General features: G+C 40.5%; 1 protein-coding gene across 4 annotated transcripts in view; it reads left to right on the top strand.

The window, feature by feature from the left end:
* unc5a (unc-5 netrin receptor A) overlaps window positions 1-21,655 on the top strand; it is a 225,751-nt gene that overhangs the window by 158,117 nt on the left and 45,979 nt on the right. For all 4 annotated transcript variants that reach the window (XM_053651214.1, XM_053651207.1, XM_053651198.1 and 1 more), the window contains one exon: window positions 9,648-9,812. In XM_053651214.1, coding sequence (XP_053507189.1) covers window positions 9,648-9,812 — 165 coding nt within the window. The remainder of the gene's footprint in view (window positions 1-9,647; window positions 9,813-21,655) is intronic.

Raw genomic sequence — 21,655 nt, 5'->3', positions numbered from 1 at the left:
TCACTGACTTACCGAATGTTAACTTAAGCGAAAGTTCAGCACGTCACTCTCTTCGTGCTCAAAAGATGGAGAACTGACAGCGAACAGCTTCAGTTTCAGTCACAGTGGACTGAGGGTTTTTTTGTTTGTTTTTTTTTTGCTAAAATAAAACGTGTGCCACAAATTCTCAGCTGCTATGCACTCGTTTTTGGACAAAAATAAAAATGTCTTATTTAGGAAATAACAGGAACAATGATATCTTACCAGTCCTGCTTATCTAGCTTTAAAGACAGTCGATAACACATTCTATGAAGGTCATATACTTACTTCTCTATGAATATGTTTATAACATGCTATAATATATTCATAGTGCAGTATAATAATTTATGAAAACACACTGAACTTTTACACAATATTTATTATGCATTATTATGAACACATCATTACGCTAATAGCGTGAAGGAAAGACTTGGTATACCACCTTCTATATGTATAATAACCTTCATAACCTGTTAGAATGCATTCATAAGGCATTGCACACTTTACTACAGTCCTTTATGAAAAGGCATTACACAGGTCTTGTGATGCTCTTGTGAATTGTTATTGGTGTTATAATGTGTTATGAATACTACTTATATATCATCTGTTAATAATTCATAATGCATAATAAAGATAGAGTAAAGTATTTTCATTAACAATTTTAATGATGTGCAAAATACCTTAATGAGTGCATTGATATGAATGGGGTCATAGTTCATGGTAACTTTGACCTCATAGAAATGATTGATTGTTTGTTGCATTATGTATGTTAATAACATACACAGTGTATAGATCATTATTGATGTGGCCTTCATAGAAAGTGTGCTGAATCGTTTAGCAAAAACAAAATTTACGCCATTTCCAACCAAGACGTGTTCGGACTCTGAAGTTTTGATTCGAAGTTTACTGTAAGTCTGTCTCACCCAAAATCTTTGATTTCAATCTGCATATAGTTCTGTAAAATAACATTATTAAGTTTGTGCTGGTCTGATTATTATTATATACAAACTTTATGTCCAGAAGTGGTATCACCCTATATACCTTATAAGAGATATAGATAGTCTCTTAGAGCCTCCAAGCCACCAGGGGGTGATGTAGGAATGCATTATTTAAATAATAATAATAATAATAATAACCTTAAACCATAGTTACTTTGGATATAAAAGTTGAAATGAAGATTTTATATGGTAACAGAAATCATCTGAAAGAATAAACAAATGTACATTTTGTTCATTTCGTTTTTATACTGAATTTATATGAACTTCACACATTGGGAGGTGGAGCCAATGCGTGATACTGAGCCACACTGAGTTAAAAGAGATCCTCAGTTTATCCAAAATGGCCGCCTCTTTAACAGCACACTGTTTAGCTACACGGTAAGCTGTACCCCTTTAAACATTGGGAGGCGGAGCCAACAGCGGTGGAGCGATCCCAAACTGCACTTTGGTAAAAGTGGCCTGTAGTTTAATCCAAAATGGCCGCCTTTAATGGTAACGAGTTCAGCTACATGTTCAGCCACATCATCACTGAAGATATCAGACAAGATTTTGGGTGAGATATTAGGTAAACTTTTAGCGCGAAACAAAATGTAAAAGTAAACGTCAGACGCGAAACACATCCTGGCTGATCGATTGCTTTTACCAGCTAGCAGTTTTAGCAGCATGCTGTCTGTGGTTGCTTGGCCTGACGCGTGTGGTGTTTATTATTCATGGCTAATCCTCATGCTTTTTATTTGCTGTGCGTGCTTTGCTGTTGCCACATGTGGACTCGGTGTCTTGCTGTGAGTCCGCCAGAGTTCGGGATACGGCCGAGCTGCTTGCACACTCATGAGCATTAGTGTGCGATTTCACGCAGCGTGCTACTAACACAAGCACACACACACACACATACGGAAGGAGAGAGAGTGAGCGAGCGAGAGAGAGAACAGCATGAATGGTTATCCTCAGTTTTTATCGATCGTATGCAGTTTGAAATGGAGGTGCTGATGCTTTGCTTCCACACTGATGTCAGAGACGAGACCCTCTCCTGGCGGCATGGTTCATCACTAAAACAGCATTATGAAAGCATTAGTGCCCGGCGGAAAAACAGCATAAGCCAAACGGTGAAGGAAATCGAATCTGTCAGCCGTAGCTCCATCTCTTTCTGTCTCCGTCCGAGTTCAGCTACTTACGCTGAGCTCCTGTTTCGGTACGCAACACACAGTGTAATTTAATAAGACGCGGCACAGTAAGTAAACGAAGCCTCGAAACAATACAGCAGGCAAGAGGGGCATCACAGCACCCCACCGGGAGTTTTAGCGTGTGGATGGATTTCACGTGATTAGGGCACAAATAGCATCATCTTGCAGCGAGGGAGGAGGAGGAAGCTGAGGGAAAGAGAAGTTGGAGGAAATGAGGGATGGGAAATAGACTGAGCAGACATGAGAAGAAAGATTTGATAGAGAGAAACGAATACACAGAGAAGAGGAAAAAGAGGGAGAAGTGACACAGGGAGGGGAGAAGGAAAAAAAAGCTCTGTAGTGTGGTAGAGGGTGGCAGCTGCCACCCCATATGTTGTGCTTGCCTCCCTGGTTACCACCCCATATCTCTTATTTCTCTCATTTTCACATTCACACAACTAATGTACATGGGGTTAAGTATAGAACACTGAGAATGGGTCGTTCGGTTTGTGTCTCTGGGGAACCTTTAAATGAACTATAAACTATAAAAATCCGGCATCCTGTCCACATGAAAATGACGTTTTGACATATCACTGGGCTGGCGTGTGAGCATTTTTGTGTGGAAGGAGATATTTTTGAAAAGGTTCGTGTGGATGGAGATATTTCCAAAATATTCACGTGTACAGAGATATTTTTGAAAAGTTTTTGTGGAAGAAGATATTTTCGAAGATATTACAAAGATATTTTCAAACACATTCATGCGTACGAAGATATTTTCATTCGTGCGTACAAAGATATTTTCAAACACATTCGTGCGTACGAAGATATTTTCATTCGTGCGTACGAAGATATTTTCAAACACGTTAGTGTATACAAAGATATTTTCAAACACGTTCATGTATACGAAGATATTTTCAAACACATTCATGTATACGAAGATATTTTCACACATTCATGTGTACGAAGATATTTTCAAACACGTTAATGTATACGAAGATATTTTCAAACACGTTAATGTGTACGAAGATATTTTCAAACACGTTAATGTATACGAAGATATTTTCAAACACGTTCATGTGTACGAAGATATTTTCAAACACTTTAATGTATACGAAGATATTTTCATTCATGCGTACAAAGATATTTTCAAACACGTTAATGCATACGAAGATATTTTCAAACATGTTCGTGTGTTCGAAGATATTTTCTAACACATTCATGTATACGAAGATATTTTTAAACGTGTTTGTGTGGACAGAGATATTTTTGAGATATTCAGTTAGTGTTAATGTGTTTAGTATTAAATGTCCATAAGGCATCAGTACTATCCAGGAGCAATTTTATTTATTTGATTCTAATTCATTTTCGTTGAGATCTTATTATTCACGTTTTGCTGACATCAACATACCCAAAATGTAACGACTATATCAAACATATATCAAACATGAAAAAACACTCTCACGTGAACCCTGTAACCCCGTGTAATATTTTCAGAAAGAGCGAGTTGAGGGTAAAAGGGGGAAGGAGTGTGTGTGAATGAGTAATAGAGGTGAGAAAGTAAAGGAGAACGATGACGTGCAGAGGGAGAGAGCTCCGTTAGCTCTGGTGATGTAACGCAACACCCGCAGTGTCCAGCATACGCCCTCAGCTCCAGCGTGTTCACCCGAGACAGAGAGAGCGACCCTCTCCCGCACATTCATCACCGCACAAACACGCGCTCGGACAACCGCGGGCGCTAAAAATCACAATGCACACTTCATCACGATTTATCAAAGCCACCGGCGGCGAGCTCGACAGGCATAAATCATCATTTGCTGACTGGCATCAGGTGCCTGAAAACAGCTCAGCTCGGCACACGGACACATCGGAGAGCTCTGATAAACGAGCATTGGAGACACACTCAGCTCAGCGAGGCCAAATCTGGATACCGCACGCATGTGTGTGTGTGTGTGTGTGGGAGGCAGTATTTTTAGGTAGCATTTGTGCAGATGAACATTCTAGAAAACGTAATGGAGCTGTGTCTCTGATACAATATCATGATGATATCATGCTCCATCATAAAAGCACTGATCATCATCATGACTGATTGCAGCTGCTATAACAGGATCTAACTTGTTTCTCGGACGTTCCACAACATTAAATGCAACTATAAACAGATAAGAAATCATATAGTGCTGACAATCAATCTGAAAATCTAACGACAAATGTTGAAGTCTTCGGAGTCTTATGAATATGAAACATCAGTGTGTGTGTGTGTGTGTGTGTGCGTGTCATCAGACTGCAGCATCGCAGAGGAATTAATCATTTAAATCATTTGGATGCTGATCCGATGCTCACTGACTACATTAGAATAATGTAAAGTGTGAGTTATATAAAAAAGCTGTCTGTGTGTGTGTGTGTTTCTGTAATTAACAAGCACTAACACTTTGGCTATTATTTTCTCCCATGTGAAAAGTGAAAGGTAGCACGATATGTGTGTATTGCAAATTGTGTGTGTGTGTGTGTGTGTGTGTGTGTATGTGTGTGTGTATGTTATAATGGCTACATTGATCTTGATGATTGTCGTGTCCATTGAGTCAAGCTGTTTTGGTCTGCAGTGCGCTGAAGAAGCTCTTTCAGGCTTAACAGCGCTCATCAGAGACATCACACAGTGTGGCTTGACACACACACACACACACACGTTCACACACTTTCACACACACTGAACCCGAAGCCTCAGTAAACACTACATAGGGACACAACTGTACATTAATGCATCACTAAACACTACATAGGGACACTGCATAGAGGCAGACTGCACATTACCCTCACTAAACACTATATAGGGACACTACATAGAGGCAGACTGCACATTACCCTCACTAAACACTACATAGGGACAGTACATAGGGACACTGCATAGAGGCAGACTGCAAATTACCCTCACTAAACACTATATAGGGACACTACATAGAGGCAGACTGCACATTACCCTCACTAAACACTACATAGGGACAGTACATAGGGACACTGCATAGAGGCAGACTGCAAATTACCTTCACTAAACACTACATAGGGACACTGCATAGAGGGAGACTGCACATTACCGTCACTAAACACTACATAGGGACACTAGTGTACATTATTGCCTCAATAAACACTACATAGGGACACTACCTAGAGGGAGACGGTACATTATTGCTTCACTAAACACTACATAAGGACACTACTGTACATTATTGCCTCAATAAACACTACATAGGGACACTACTGTACATTATTGCCTCAAAAAACACTACATAGGGACACTACATAGAGGGAGACTGTACATTATTGCCTCACTAAACACTACATAGGGACACTGCATGTGCTGATGTAGTGACCATGTGTATGTCTGTGCACTAAATCATTTATCATCTCAGCTCTAGCACACACAATGACACTTACCTTATGCATAGACATTTGCACACACACACACACACACACACACACACTTTTTCCATGCACTAGCAATTAAATATAATAGCTTTTGAAGAAAGCATCAGCACTGACACAGGTTGTCATCTTTTGGCCATGAAAAAGTGGCGTCTCATTTGCGAAAGGTCTTGCAAGAGTCAACACCCACCGGCACTGATTAGCATTTCACAGCTTTTGTTTGCTAACTGCCTTCATGTGTTGCATCCTTCCTCCTTAAGTCTATCAACCATGGGCAAATTGATATTGAAAAAATAAAAAACAAGTGCACAGCCAAAGGGCACCTTCATGCTTTCATGTTTTTCTTGTGCAAATAGATTAGCATTAGAAGAGATGAGGAAGAGATTTTAGTGATTGAAGTTAAAAAAAAAAAGGTGGTGCATTCACACAACACATGTCAGAGATATGTTTTGGCTCAAAAAAAGGCTAGTTGGCTTAAATAGCAAGATTACTCTATGACAAGAAGGCGTGGCCACTGTGTTTCAGTCTCAGTGAAGAAGGCGTGGCCTCTGTGTTTCAGTCTCAGTGAAGAAGGCGTGGCCTCTGTGTTTCAGTCTCAGTGAAGAAGGCGTGGCCTCTGTGTTTCAGTCTCAGTGAAGGAGGCGTGGCCTCTGTTTCAGTCTCAGTGAAGAAGGCGTGGCCTCTGTGTTTCAGTCTCAGTGAATGAGGCGTGGCCTCTCTGTTTCAGTCTCAGTGAAGGAGGCGTGGCCTCTGTTTCAGTCTCAGTGAATGAGGCGTGGCCTCTGTGTTTCAGTCTCAGTGAAGAAGGCGTGGCCTCTCTGCTTCAGTGTCAGTGAAGGAAGCGTGGCCTCTGTGCTTCAGTGTCAGTGAAGGAGGCGTGGCCTCTGTGCTTCAGTGTCAGTGAAGAAGGCATGACCTCTATCCCTGAATTACTCTGTATTGCATTTTGAATCTGCTTTTGATTTGTTGATCCTATGTAGCGAAGCACACTGGAAAACAGAAACACACACTCCTAGTGTCTCATATAATCCAAACAAACAAAGACCAAATAAAATTCATCACAGAAGATGAAGACCCTCCCAAGTTGAACTCAATCTCACCTCTTTTTAAGTCTTTCACTCTTCTTTGTTTTGCAGAGTCTCTCATTTGGCCTTCCCACTCCATGCATCGTCTTCTGTTTTTTTGTTTTTTTCCCTCTATTGTAGATTCCTTCACGCTCGGTTTTTGACTCTGCATAGCTTTAGATGTAACACACATGCTTGGCGCAGAAGATCCATATGCTGCGTGCAGCAGCTAAGCCAAAATAGATCAAATGGTAAAATATTGCTGTTTCTTGCGTGCCTGTGTTTGCATGAAGAACCGTGGATCCGTTAGAGATTCTGTATAGGGAACCGGGGTCTTTTTTGCAGAAACGTTTCAGTGCCTACATCTACAGCCCTACTTTTCATTATGCTGACTGCAAACGGAGGGAAATGGAATAGCAGATTAGAGCACTCTTTTCTTCCTCACGTGGGATGAGTCTCTGGAGTTTGACTAACAGTTCTGGGGGAAGAGCGAGGCAAGGAATAGCATTAATGCTCATTAGGCTACGTATCTAGTGTCTCTAGATAGTATTTAGTGGGACAAGCTCCATATGTAATGTTTTGTGAGGTTAATGTAAATAGGCTCTCTATGTAGTGTCCCTGTGTAGTGTTTAGTAGTAATCTGTAGTAGGAGCCCCTTGTCATGTCCCTAGAGTTTTAGTGAGTATAATGTACAGTGTGCCCCCTATGTAGTGTTTATTTGTGTATTAGATCTGGATCTCAAGCCTCCTTCACTGACATGTATGCAAGCCACACCCCTTCACTGGGTCTGACAAGCACAGATGCCATGTCTCCTTCACTGAGACTGACAGGCATACAGGCAACGCCCCCTTCACTGGGTCTGATAGGCACAGAGGCCATGCCTCCTTCGATGGGATTGACAAGCATGCAAGCCACACCCCTTCACTGGGTCTGACAGGCACAGAGGCCACACCTCCTGCACTAAATCCCACAGAGAAAAACACTGCAAAAGGAAATCTGTTTCCCAAACTTCCCAACAATAAATTCCACATTTTCTCGATTACTGTTATGAAAAATTGTCATATAAATTGTGACAGTTTCAGGGATTTGGTGAGTCTTTACACCTCTGTTGAGTTTATTGCCTGATTTTCTCGTCCTGTGAAGGACATGATGGCCGGAGGTGGCTCTGTGATTTCTGAGTTGTAATGGCCCTCCTGTCGTCCCGCTAAAGAGCAGCAGGGACGCCCTTCCACTTTGTCCTTGACGACATGGCAATCAGACCTGCTGCTGTGTTATTGAGTCTCTCTCACACACGCACGCACTACTCCTTCCCGCACTAGCACCGAATGATTGGAACCTTGCGGCATTTGCTTCAATGCTGTCCAGAGAAAAGCCGTTGAGGTCAGCAGGCCATCACAGGCGCTGTGTTTCTGTTTCAGAAACAGCATCCTGTGAAAAATTTACCAAGTGCGATTTTCACTGCTTTTTACTTTTCGGTCTTTCATGATTTGGACATTTGACATGTGTACAAGTGCCAGTCTGCATGTAGCTCTTAAATAACAGGAAATTAAATGGCTGCTCCAGGAGCTAAAGGCGTGCTCAAGCAGACCAAGCCTTAGCGAAGTAAACAACTGTTCACAACAAAAGGCTGCGTTTCCCACCGCCACGCTTTCTAGTTTTGTCACTGCATGCTGAAAAAGTCACGGCTGAGACGGAGAAAAAGAATCAGGCTTTCCATCTCCCGTCTAGCTTTTTTATTTTCACCTCCATTTTAGATTCGCGGTGCGAATCTGAAATCTGAAACGGACGATTAACGTTTGAATGTTCGTCTTCATTTTCTCACTAATTCCCACTTACATCAGGCCCCTGTGCTTTAATAAGGCACGGATGGCGCTGCTCAATGCCATGCAAGGACAATTATGTGATTGGTTCCACTTTCTGTGCCAAATGTAACAGTTTGGATCCTGACCAAAGGCTTCGTCAGCACCTCACACACACACACACACACGCACACACACACATACTCCAGCAGTAATAATCTCGCCAAGCCGAATTAAACCCTCGGCACCTTTTTAATTCATTCCCGGCAGGACGGCTGTGACTAAACATCTTTATCGTCCGAAAGCGCTACTGATGAACGACTCGCTCCTCTCCTAATGACCCTGACACACGCTGGCGTGTGTTCCTAAAACCCCGTTATTTAGCCGCGCCATGACCTTTGGGCTATAACGTTGGGGTACCAGGTTAGAGCTGTTCAGTAAATCAGCTGTCATGTGTGTGTAGGGATGGATTAATGAGGGGGGTCAGACTGAGACCTGTGGGGGTTGGGGTTTTTTTTTTTTGGATCCTGTTCCGATTATTAAAAATAATAAATAAATAAAATCGCAGTAACCCCAGGAGAGCTCATTAGCCCAGCAGTAACCTTCCTGAGGCCGCTCATGCCCTGGATCCTTATGTCCTCCTGGATGCCGAATAACGAGAGCGAAACCTTGGGAAGAAATAGGAAATTTGCGGTCCATTACACACACATACACACACACACACAAAAAAAAACACACACACAAAACAAACAAGCAATGTGTGCCTTCGAACCATCTCTTCTCCCTTGTTTTAATTTGTTGATTCTCATAATAGCAGCTCATGAGGGCATTTTTAAACCTACCTGTAGGTCATATAGGAGCTACTTAGATCTAATGGTGTGGTCATAAGCCATAAAAAATGTGTGTGCAGCGATGAAAACGGCACCATCAGCACCGGTGTGACAGGATATAGGTTGTGTAAAGCACATTGTTCCAGTCACAGAGACAAGCAGGCAAACAGAGTGAGAGAAAAATGTCTCAGTGTGTGTGTTTGCTTGTGCATATACAGTGTGTATGTGTGTGTGTGTGTGTGTGTGTGTGTAGCTAAATCAGCTCAGGCTCACACCTGTAATAACTACATATATTCTATACTGCCTGTAAGGCTTTTATGATTCAGTAATGCTATTTTCTGTTTTGTTTCTCTGTGTGTGTTAGTGGATGGAGGCTGGAGCGAGTGGAGTAAATGGTCAGCATGTGGGGCTGACTGCACCATGTGGAGGAGTAGGGAGTGCACGCAGCCTGCACCGGGTACCGGTGGTAAAGCGTGCCAGGGTCTCGACCTCCAGTCACTAAACTGTACGAGCGAACAGTGCCCACAGAGTGAGTACCGAACTAACATACTGCCAAACAATACACACACAGACACAACTTTACACAAATGCAGTGAATCAGTGTGGGGAATTTGCTACTTGAACCAGTACACTATACTGTAGCCATGAGTTATGTGGGTTCAAAACATTGTTAAAATAGTCTTTATCTTTTAAAAAAAAAAAAAAAAATTTATTAGAACAAAATATGGGAATACAACATCATAAATACAGGACAAACAAAACAATAAACCAAAAACAAACACAACAGGTTTTACATGTGATTATGTAAAGTGTAGGTGTGAGGTTGTGTTGTGTGTGTGTGTGTGTGTGTGTGTATCTCCATTCAGTAAGTATGTAATAGATATATGGAAGGCAAGCTGTGGAACAAAAAGTGGGGAGGGGAGAGAAAATAAAAATGATATATAGTATTTATAATAAACTACAGGGGGAAAATGAAGGGAGGAGACATACCGAGGAGAATCAGCGACCGTCCACCATTCGGGGGGTATTAGAGTAGGACAGTAGGGCACCCCCAGCCAGGACACAGCACCCTGATGCACTTCGACGTCTGAGACCAGCATGCATGCGTTCCGCAGGTCGCCCACGAACCTCATCGGGGAAAGTCAACCCACTGCACAATCCCCTTCAAAACCTCTCCCAAAGGGGGGCAGTCCACTGGGGAGTCAGTGTAGTCAGTGTCTTGCTGTCTGAATCAAGAGAACTGACCCACCACACAGTCTCCTTCAAAACCTCTCCCAAACCCTGTGGAGGGAATCAGTCCACTAGGGAGTCAGGGCAGTCATGGTCCCGCCATGTACATCAAAGAGAAGGGACCTCTGGCCCAGTCTGCTCAAACTGACCACCCGCGAAAACCCCATGGTGCAATCCGGATCCACATCCTACAATCACTCAACCATTCAAATATATATATATATATATATATATATATATATATATATATATATATACATACACACACACACACACACATTTTTTTACATACACACATACATACGTACACACCTTATACATATCAAAAAAAGAGAAAAGAAAAATGGTCTGCACTTATATAGCACTTTTTTCCAAAGTGCTTAACACTGTGTCTCATTCACCCATTCACACACAGACACACACACCAATGGTAGCAGAGCTACTAGCAGAATCTAATATTAATAAATAAGTGTAGTAATAGGAAATAACCATTATTATGGCTTAACAATTAGCACCGCCAGAGTTGGGGGTTCGATTCTCGCCGCTGCCCTGTGTGTGTGGAGTTTGCATGTTATCCCCGTGCTGTGGGGGTTTCCTCTGGGTGCTCCGGTTTCCTCCCCCAGTCCAAAGTCATGCATGGTAGTCTGATTGGCATGTTCAAAGTGTATGAATGGGTGTGTGAATGTTTGTGATTGTGCCCTGCGATGGATTGGCACCTTGTCCCGGGTGTACTCGCATGAAGGAGTCGCATGAAGGATGCTCCACATAATCTAAGGCTTATAGACATTTATTTAACGTTCATGGAAGGAGTCTTCAGCGTCAGCACTTTGTAACAGTCAATATAGGAAACTCCATTTTTTTGTCCTTTTAACTTCAAGAAAAAAGTAAAGGAATTAATGTTTATAGCTGCTATAACTTTTCATGTGATGTAACTATAAACAGATAAAAAAAAAAAGTACATCGTATTTCTTTGAATAAAAAAAATCACTGTTGCCAGATAAGAGGAAAAATACATTTCAGGATGTGGGAGGTAATGGTAAGTTCGCTTCGTGTCATGACACATCAAATCACCCCAGCTTGATTATTTTCTTGTAACTGAACACCCCACAAATGGTTTATTCCTTACAAATAGTGTTAGTAAGCAAAACATGCAGACTGAATGAGGTTAAAACGGTGTGATGCAGTGAATCAGTGTGGGGAATTTGCTACTTTATCCAGTGCATTCTAGCTGTGATTTATGTTCCAAAGGATCATTGATAAAACATCATTGTTCTTTATTTTGCCATAATATGATGTTACTCTTTGCCAAGACTAGACTCAGGTAGGAGGTGTGGCCCAAAGTTTAAAAGTGTAACGTATATCGTTCGATAAATAATATCCTGCTGTATATACATAGGTTTACATCAATGCACTCGTTCTAATACGTTATCATTTCTATAGTATGTTACTATGCCAAACAACGTCCTGTGGATTGGAAGTGGGATTATTTATACATGCAGACTGAATGAGGTTAAAATGACGCCATGGTTTAATATACGTTATACATTTATATATATATATTTTATCTTTATGTTCTGATAAAGTAAAAACGATAGACCATGAAACTTTATATATGTGCTTAGCTCCGTCTCTGTAATCAGTATTAAAATAAAAAAAATATTTGTAAGACTTAGTTTTTAGATTTGAGATTATCCAGACAGTATCAAAGTAAAAGAAAAATTGCTCGTTTGCCCTCCATCTTTTATTTACACCCCACCTGTGAGTACACACCAGGAAGCACAGGAAGTTCCAGGTCCAGATATTTTTCTGTGAAATAGAAAGACTTGGTCTGGGTCAGTGGGAAAGAGCATTGCTAATCAGTGAACAAAACATGAGTAATAATTTAGCAAAGCATTAACACAACAAAGTGTAAAATGATGTGCGATGTGTGAATAGATTATTAAGAGTTTTCCTAAACAATTAAAAGTCAATTTTATGTTTGTGTTTTTTGTTCAGTGTTGTAATGTGAGGGGGTTTTTTTTTTCATAATTGATGAAGTCAGCTGTTAATTTTTGGACTCTACTGCAGTGCGAACAAATCTGATTAAATCTGATTGAGTTTCTCATCACATGGTCTTCCCCTCATTTCATCTTCCCCTCATTTCATCTCATTTCATTTCCTCTTCCTCTATTGACCTTTTTCCATTTTGTCCCTGTTCTTATCTAGTGGCTTTTCCCACTTGCCTTCATTTCTCTGCTTTCCTTCTCTCTCTCTCTGTCCTGTTTTTGTTTACTGTCTGACCTTTTTCCTTCTTCTTCCCTTTTCTGATCCTTTCCCTTTTCCCCAAGTTTCCTATTCCGCTTTCCTGTTCCTCTCCTGATCTTACATATTCCTTTCTTTTTCCTTCTATTTCATTATCTCCACTGCCTCAACTGTGCCTTCCTTTTTTTAAATGTATTTTTGTTTTAGATTTTTTTCCTTTTTTAATTTTTCTTCCAATTGTTCTCCTGACATCCTATCTTTTGTTTTCTTCTCCTCTTTTTTATTTATCCTTTTCCTCATGCTCTCCATTCTCTGTTCCTTGTTCTCTCCTTTTGAAGGGAAATTAGTATTTTCTTGTTCTTTCTTCTCATCTTCCTTTTTTCTTTATTTTTTTATATTCTTTTCTTTTTCTTTTTCTCTTTTCTCCTGACCTCTCCTCTTGTCCTATCATTTTCTTCCCTGTTTTCTTTTAATCTTTTTTTCTCTTTTCCATTTTACTTCCTCTCGTTTTCTTTTCTTCCTCACATTTTTCTTTATATATATATATATATATATATATATATATATATATATATATATATATATATATATAATTTATTCTCCTTCTCTTTTCCTCTTACACTTTTTTCTCCTGACCTCTCCTTTTTTCTTTTCTTATCTTTCCTTTCCTGATCTCTCCTCTTCTCCTTTCCTGCCCTCATTCTATCTTTTATCCCATTGTCTCCATTTCCTCTTCCTCTTTCTCTCCTTAACTTTTCTTAACCTCTTCCATTTTCTTCTCTTGGCCTCTGTCATTTTCCTTTTCTTTCCTTTCCTTTTCATTTTCTTCTATTTCTTTCTGACCTCTACTCTTCTGCATGTTTTTTCTTTCTTTTCTTATACTTCACTTTTCCCCTCTTCTTTACTTTTTCTCTTCCACTTTCTCACCTTTCTCACCTCCTTTGTTCATGCTTGCATCCATTTCCTCTGCTTTTCCATCTCCCCATCCTTTTGTTTTCCTCTTTCTCTCCATTTTAAAGAACTTGCTTTAAAAACCGAATTGTGGGTGCACAGACTCGTGTTCCCTCCAGTGCTTTAGTTTGTCAGCAGGTCATGGCTGAAAACACGCTTCAATTATTCATTGCGTACAGAATTTTGCATAAAATAATGGCCTACTTTTTTGCATGCTTAACCACACCGCCACTTTATCCAAACTTGTAAACACATGGTGCTGAACTCTGTACTGTCCCTTCTAAGTGGTTGTGAAGACACCCAGCCAAACTTCATACATAAAAAAAAAGTGTTTGAAAGAGTGCCCTACTCCAAAATCCCTACTCCTTATTATAAGTAGGGGACTTTGTTTGGAAACTAACTTAGTGCAGTGCATGAGTTTATTGGATATAAAATACAGCCATTGGTTTTCACTCACAATGCTGACAATCAGAGGTAAACAGTACTACTTCCTGTTTTGACAGAGCGAGCTAGTCCGTCCACATGGTAGTGTCTCTGGATGACCAGGACAGTGTCTTGAACAGACAAACAGTGAAAGAAATAAAAAGAGAGGTAGCATAGACACTGTTTCATGGATGAATGGAGGAGTGATGAGAGGTTTCTGTTTTTCCCAAAGTAGAGTTCATGCTTGAAACCTCCACTGTGGTTTGAGGTGATACTGAAAGAATAGAAAGTAGGCCTAGATGTTTTGCATTTCATGGTTGAGGTGTCAGTCAGAAAACTCACAAGCTGCTTTTCCATCAACATGGTGCTTTATTGAGCATATAATCTCGAACCTTTCTTCTGATTTTTTTTCTCCAAAACAGATTAGTACCTTTCCAGCACCAGAAGTAGTAATGTAAGGAGCTTGGGCGGAGCTTATATTGTCAACAACAAAGCAAGTCAAGTTTGGTACAAAACCAACATTAACCAAATAGAGAAAGGGATGAACAGTGAAGAAGGTTTTGAAATGACATTTTTTGAAAAATAAGACAAATCAAGATCAGAACACTGAATGAGTGATCTGTGGGGCAAAAAAACATTTTACTATCAGTTACAGTGACGTTAATGAAAGCATCACTAACACTAGCAGTCAAGCCACACCCCCTTCACTGGGTCTGACAGGCACAGAGGCCACGCCTCCTGCACTAATACCCACAGAGAAAAACACTGCAAAAGGAAATCTGTTTCCCAAACTTCCCAACAATAAATTCCACATTTTCTCGATTACTGTTATGAAAAATTGTCATATAAATTGTGACAGTTTCAGGGATTTGGTGAGTCTTTACACCTCTGTTGAGTTTATTGCCTGATTTTCTCTGTGATTTTTGAAGCTACATCACTAACACTAGCAAAACGTCCCCTTTTAAACGCCTACAGTACATGGTCTGAATAAAATAAAAGCATACGATATCATCAGGTCGTTGTGTGCTGGTTGTTGTGTATGACACCGACTTGGGTTCTCAAAGCCAAAGATAAACCACAAAGCACAAGTCATGTACACAAAAGACATTATGCAGACCAGAAATGCTGAGAACTTCGACAACTTGGTGCAGGAGTTCTTTACAGCTTCTGCTTTGCACAAGATAAAGTCCAAATAAAGACTCTTTGGTAGCAGTTTTTGAATTTCTCTGAATTTGTAGGAAGTTAACTATGAGCTTCAGGTGTGGTCTTTCTCACAAACCTCAGTTATTGTATAACTCCATTTTAGTTTGAACAAACACGGAGGACCAAACTGTGGATTCAACCAATGCTTACAGATCTAAGCTGGTACATACAGCATTTTAATTTTGACCAAATTTGAGTTCTCGTGTATGTAAAATCCATAATTTTGCTCACGAGAACAAAGTTTCATTCGAAACAGCATCCTCAACTACATATGTGTAACTGAAAAAATCTCTGAGGCAAGAACTCTGAGAACTTGGGCTGTTGGGAGTTTTGGGTAGTTTCTACTTTGTGCTAAATAGCCAGACCCCTCACTAACAACTCTTGATTGATATCAAGAGTCAGGATTTTTTGAATAGTACAGAGGAAATGAGGACGTGATGGTACAGAAACTTTGTCACTAGTGGAGAACGAGTAAGATGGGAATTCACAAGTTAACTAGGAAGGAGATGGAGCGTCAACCATGGTCTTTCTCTCAAATGTCAGTTATTTCATAACTCATGCGTGATCTTGAATGCCTTTGTCAGACTGGTTGAGACAGTATCCATTCTGAATGTAACAATTTACATTCAGTAATTAGGATCACTTTTACACCTGAGACAGCATAGAGCTAAAGGGCACAACATTGGTGGATCTTCCAATCACTTAACTTAAAACCTTAACCAGTGAACCACCACTGCGCACTAATTATTTATTGACTTCCAGGAACACTACAGTTCTGTGAAGGTAAGAATATTCATCAGTATGCAAGAATGTTAGAGTATGCTAAACGAGTTACGCTACAGTAGATGCTCACTAATTCCCTGGATGAGCAATAGCCCAGCCCTAGTGTTTTTGAAGGAAAAAAAAAAACAGGCTACAGGAATTGAAACTTCAGGACTACATGAATTTAAATCTCCTCTGCTCAAACTCCCTGGTGCTAAATCAGTGTAACCCATAACGCAATCTCATCTTACAGTCAGCCGAGCATGGAGGCTTAGTGAACACCTATTTTCATTTTGTTTTCGTCTGCTGCAGTTGCTGAAGATTGTACACACACACACAACCCTGTTTAAATCACATCACACCATCACACACTTGCAAAGAATAGAGTATCGACTGCTGGATTGAGACAATCGCTCAGTGGTGGTGCGATGTCCAAGGGCATTAGGCTGAGAGCGTAAGCTAGGCATGTATCGCCATGCTATTGTTATTTTAACTCGTGTCAGATATCTATAGAATCACAGATCTATAGAGCTAGATTTCTAAATAGGTTTAGGTAAAGAATAAAACATTTAGGGGCATGCTGTTATTGGAAAATAATCAGTGATGCAATGCAGATTTCCCATCCTGATGTTTTCCTATAACAGTACATCCCAAAGTGTTTTATTCCTCTTATACCAGAGCAATATTGCATCAATTACATTTGTATTTATTTATTAAAGAAAGACACATTCTTTCTATTCAATTCTAGTTACATTTAATGTTGTGGAATGTTAGGAATACGTTATAGCAGCTCGAAATGGTCCTTCCCTCACTGAGTTGTCTTTTTTCTCTCTCTCGAAGTAAATAAGACAAAACAACACAGCTTGTCAGCTTTTCTTCTGTCTGTTACATAGTGCTGATGCTGGAAACTCCTCCAAAAAACTCTACATAAATATCTCCTATCATTGTATCAAAGATTATACGTTTTTTTGTTTTGTTTTGTTTTTAAAATCTGGGACCTATCAGAATTGGGAATGCTGTTAAGGACTATATACACTATACAATATACGTTCGTACTTTTTTATTTCTTCAGCAAAGCAGAATGGCAGGACAGCCACCTTGTAATTATTGTCGCAATCTGTTCCCCGTCAATGATTGTCCATAGACAATACGTCTGTGATATATCGCAATAAGCAGAAATCTCGATTCCTCTGGCCTCTCTGCACCACAGCTCCTATTTTTTGGCTATAATTAGCTGCTCCGGGAAACTTTCCGGCAAATAAAGACTGTGGACTCAGCCTGCTCCCAGAGCTCCAAACCTCAAGTGAAGAGAGTGTGAAAGAGAGTGCGAGCATTCAGCCCAAGAGGATTTGTCATGGACCAGTTCCTGCTGTATTCTAGAATAAAAATAAACTAGAGTGCCAGCATGATCTGAAGGCTGCAGCATTAGTCTTCTTCCTCGGAAGGAGCTCGGGGCACGGAAGTAGGCTTGATTGTTTGCTCAAAGCCTTGTTGCGGAGATGCTTTGCGTCAGAGCAGCAGTGTCTGCATTTCCCAAGCAGGCAGTATGTGTGTGCTTAGCGTTTCTGTCGAGCAGCAGGAATCTTTGGTGCCAACACTACATCCTGCTTTTAAACCGCTGTGCTGCACGTGAGGCTAATTAATGGGTTGGCCGATGGCCAAGCAGCAAAATCAAGGCCAGGTGTTGGAGGGCATTAGGCAGGTGATTGGGGGGGAAGTGAGTTGAATGAGGTAGCCCTTCATTACCGCCCTCATTTATACAACAGCGCTAATGAAGACAGTACATGCACCCTTTTCTGGTGGTCTAGCAGTAATTGTGTATTTGAAATAGCACATTAACCTTTTAACCTGCTCTTTTTTCTGCCTCATAAGCAAAAGAGCTTCATGGCGATTTCAGCAGGTGGATGTTTAAGTGATTTGCTTGTCCGGAATGGATCCATTAGCTTTCTTCCAGCCTATATTTCAGACCATATGAGAGATTGCATTATGCAGACCCACCACGGTGGTCACACGTTCCCATTGAAGATTTTAATAGCCATATTTCCACGAACTGAAGAGTTCACCATTATTCATCTTGACACGAAAGACCACTGCTAGCCTCAGGGATGAAAAATCTCTACCTCCCCATGACAAATGTTCTTCGATAACGCCTGAGGTATCCGCTGGTTCATATTTATCAGAGAGAAAGACTCTACAAAAGGTCCTCACCGTGATAACTCTCAAGTAGAGGAGCTTATGACCTCATTGCAGTCTGACTCTAGTTTGGACCAGCATCTTTCAGCGTGATGCCACGAATAAAAACAAGATCTTACACAGTCCTAGGGAGTATGTGAGTATGTGATAATGCTCTGTCACTGTGAGTGAAGGTATTTTCCCCAGTAGTGATGGAGAAGGAAAATGGCCTCTATGTGAGATCTGTGAGAAAGTTCTTCCTAGATCAGGGTACCTTGCTGTCTCTCTTTTTCTCTCCTTGCCCTCTTAAGTGTGAGAAACCCAAGGATGGTTCTGGCTGCTTTTTAGCTTCCTGTCACATTCTTACTCCTTCTTACTAGACTTGGTTCCTGGAGGTTGATATAAATATCTGCTATAAATTGCTGAATTGGAAAGCAGAAGTTTAGTTTTTTACCTAGTAGCTGTTGGATAATAAAGTCTTCTTGGTGGCTTCCAGAAACTGTAGTATTCACAATGCAGAGGAATCAAGTAGGGGATTATGAGAGATGTCAGATGTTGATGTCAGATGTCAAAGGGAGAGATACAAGTCCTCAGAGTAGGAGGAATCTTAGAGAGGTGATAAGACCGTGAAATTGAGGAAATGAGGAAGGTTCTGTAGTGTGATAAGAAAGTGTGCTGTTGATATCAGAAGTTAATGAACAAGCTGAAGGTGATACTATGATGATTAGGTGTAAAGCTGGTATAGCACAACCGTATGACAGTAGTGGTCCAGTAGATAATGCATTGAGCTACTGATTGGAAGGTTGTGGAGTTCAAATCCCATCATTGCTAAGCTGTCACTGTTAGGCCCTTAAGCAAGACCCTTATACCTAGTTGTATCCTGACTCAAATGTTAGTCGATTTGTATAACAGCGTCATCCAAATTAGTAAAAATGTGAGGAGGAAATGGAAACACGGTGGGTTACCCAGTCTAGGGAATTTTCCCTTCAAAATTGCATCCCTTGGCTTGTCTATTGTGTCTTAAATCAGTGTAGGCTGCAAAGTTGCTGTATTGCAAAAAGTGCTTTAAGAATAAAACATTATTCCATTTTTATTCTATAATGTGAGGCTGAGGCTGAAGTCAAGGGCACTGTTGAGTAATGTTTAAACACCTCCTTTTGTTCACTGGAAACCCCTATCACCACAGATAGCAGATGCAAATACTTTCACAGAACTTAATGGATTCTTACCAAGGAGAAAAATAATGTCTCATTGGCTATCCGCTTCTTTGATCCGGCCAAGTTTCTCAGGTCTGAACAGTGTGCTGCCGAGAAAAAAAAAAAAACATTTACTTGCAGGAAAGGTATAATGATATCGACAATGAAGCACAGCAGTAGATGTGGTGGAAAGGGATGCTATTACTGAGACATAAATTTTAGACCACACATAGCATTTTTGTTCTACTCTGGTTTACTGGAGTATATTGGTTAGTGGTTCATGCCAAGATTAGTATGTAAGAGTATATCTCATAATGGCAAAATTAGGTGGGGGTGTTTCTCTAACTGTATAAGAAAAGATGTTGGTAGAAACTGAAATGAGTAAGATCCTTGTTAGTGTCAACAGGGATATTAAAAGATATAATACTGGATTCTGTCTTCATTTGAGTCTTGTGAGCCAGTTTGGATTCTTTGGATCTAGATAATGGGAGATAACGTGCATCAACCACCGACATGATTGGTGCTATATTCTTGAAAACCTATAGTAATGGATAAGTTTAGCTTTCCTTGATAGTTTCTCGGATTATCAGAACTTTATCCTGGTCAGGGTCCAATTGGGGCATGAGGTGGGAATATACCTTGGATGGGATCACCAGTCTATTGCAGGGCACCCATTCACACCTAGGGGAAATTTAGAGTAGCCAGCCCACATATAGGTATGTTTTGGGAGGTGGGAGGAAAGTTGGGGGCTTGAAGGAAACCCAAAGTACTGTAGACACTGGAAGAAAATATGACACTTCACACAGACAGTAACCTGAGCACAGGATCAATCAGGGGACTTTGGAGCTGTGAGGCAGCAACAGTAACTGCTGTACCACCCCACATTTATCTGGTGCAGAAAACTGATCACATGTCGAAGTGTCCGTGGGCAAGGCACTGAAGCCCACGTTGCTCCCAATGGCAGGCTAGCGCCTTGCATGACATTTCTGCTGCCACTGGTGTCTGAGTGTGTGTGTGTGTGTGAATGGATGAATGAGTAACAGTGTAAAGTACTTTGTAGAACCACTAAGGTTAAAGGGCACTATATAAGTGCAGACCGTTTACCATTTACAATATCAGGGTGCAGAAACAATAACTGTTTTACAATTGAGAACGTTCCCAATCGGATTTGGAAATATTTCCCAGAGATATGCATTGTATCTCAAAGCATAGTAAAATGGACAGCTGTGGGATCTTGGTTTATGAGAATTTTATCTAAGAAATGAAAGCAATAAAGCATTTCTCTTTGTTGGGTTAGAAAAGCAGCTGTAAAAAAAAGTAAACAAGTGTGTATTTTGTTCATGACTAATGGCTATGCTTCCTCCGCCTTGGGGAAATTCTGGGGAGTGCTGCTGTGTTCACAAATGTTATCGTCTGATGTACCAAAGCTGTCTCCAGAAGATAAAACCGCTTTAGATCTTTCTATAACCATACAAGAACTTAAGTCTGCTGCTTTTCAAATGGCAGTGGGCTGTCCCCCAGGGGTAGATGGGCTTCCTATTGAGTTTTATACAATGTTCTGGTAGACTTGATTTTAATGTGCAAGTATGCAGTGTGAGTGTTGAAGACTAGTATTGATTCTGCCTCTGCAAAAGAGAGATTGGTGTGATTTAAAGAACTGGTGACCCATTACTCTTGTTGGTACACTTTATAATTCTTTTCAAAGACTGTTCCCAACAGACATGAAATATAAATTTCTGCCCATTATACACATTGATCAGCCTTGACAGTCAATTCTGCACAATCTGTTTCTGTGTAGACACATCATAGAACTCTCCAAAATGTCAAATATGAACTTTGGACATAGCTCGGTGTGAAGAACGAGCCATTGATTCTGTTCACGATGTGCATCTCTTTGATGCCTTGATGGCATTTGGGTTTTGTACGAATTTCTTTAAGTAAGAAATAAAACACGATGGGACATGCTTTATAAAAAGATAGTCAACGACAGGGTGGAATAATGCCTCAACGTGAAACTGTTACCACCCAAGAGATTTTTTTTTTTATTGGGTGATTTATTGCTTACTTAATCAACACTTTCTGACCAATGAGAATCAAGAATTCATCAGTGGTACAAGATATATGGGGCTCATATTTTATTAAGCACGAATGTAGTGTTTCCCAGTTGAGCTATATACTTCGCCCATAGATTTTA

This window comes from Ictalurus furcatus, chromosome 2, assembly GCF_023375685.1.
Source record: "Ictalurus furcatus strain D&B chromosome 2, Billie_1.0, whole genome shotgun sequence".
NCBI classification, from domain to species: domain Eukaryota; kingdom Metazoa; phylum Chordata; class Actinopteri; order Siluriformes; family Ictaluridae; genus Ictalurus; species Ictalurus furcatus.
Note: the sequence above shows the minus strand (reverse complement) of the source record. Positions and strands in the feature narration are given on the sequence as shown.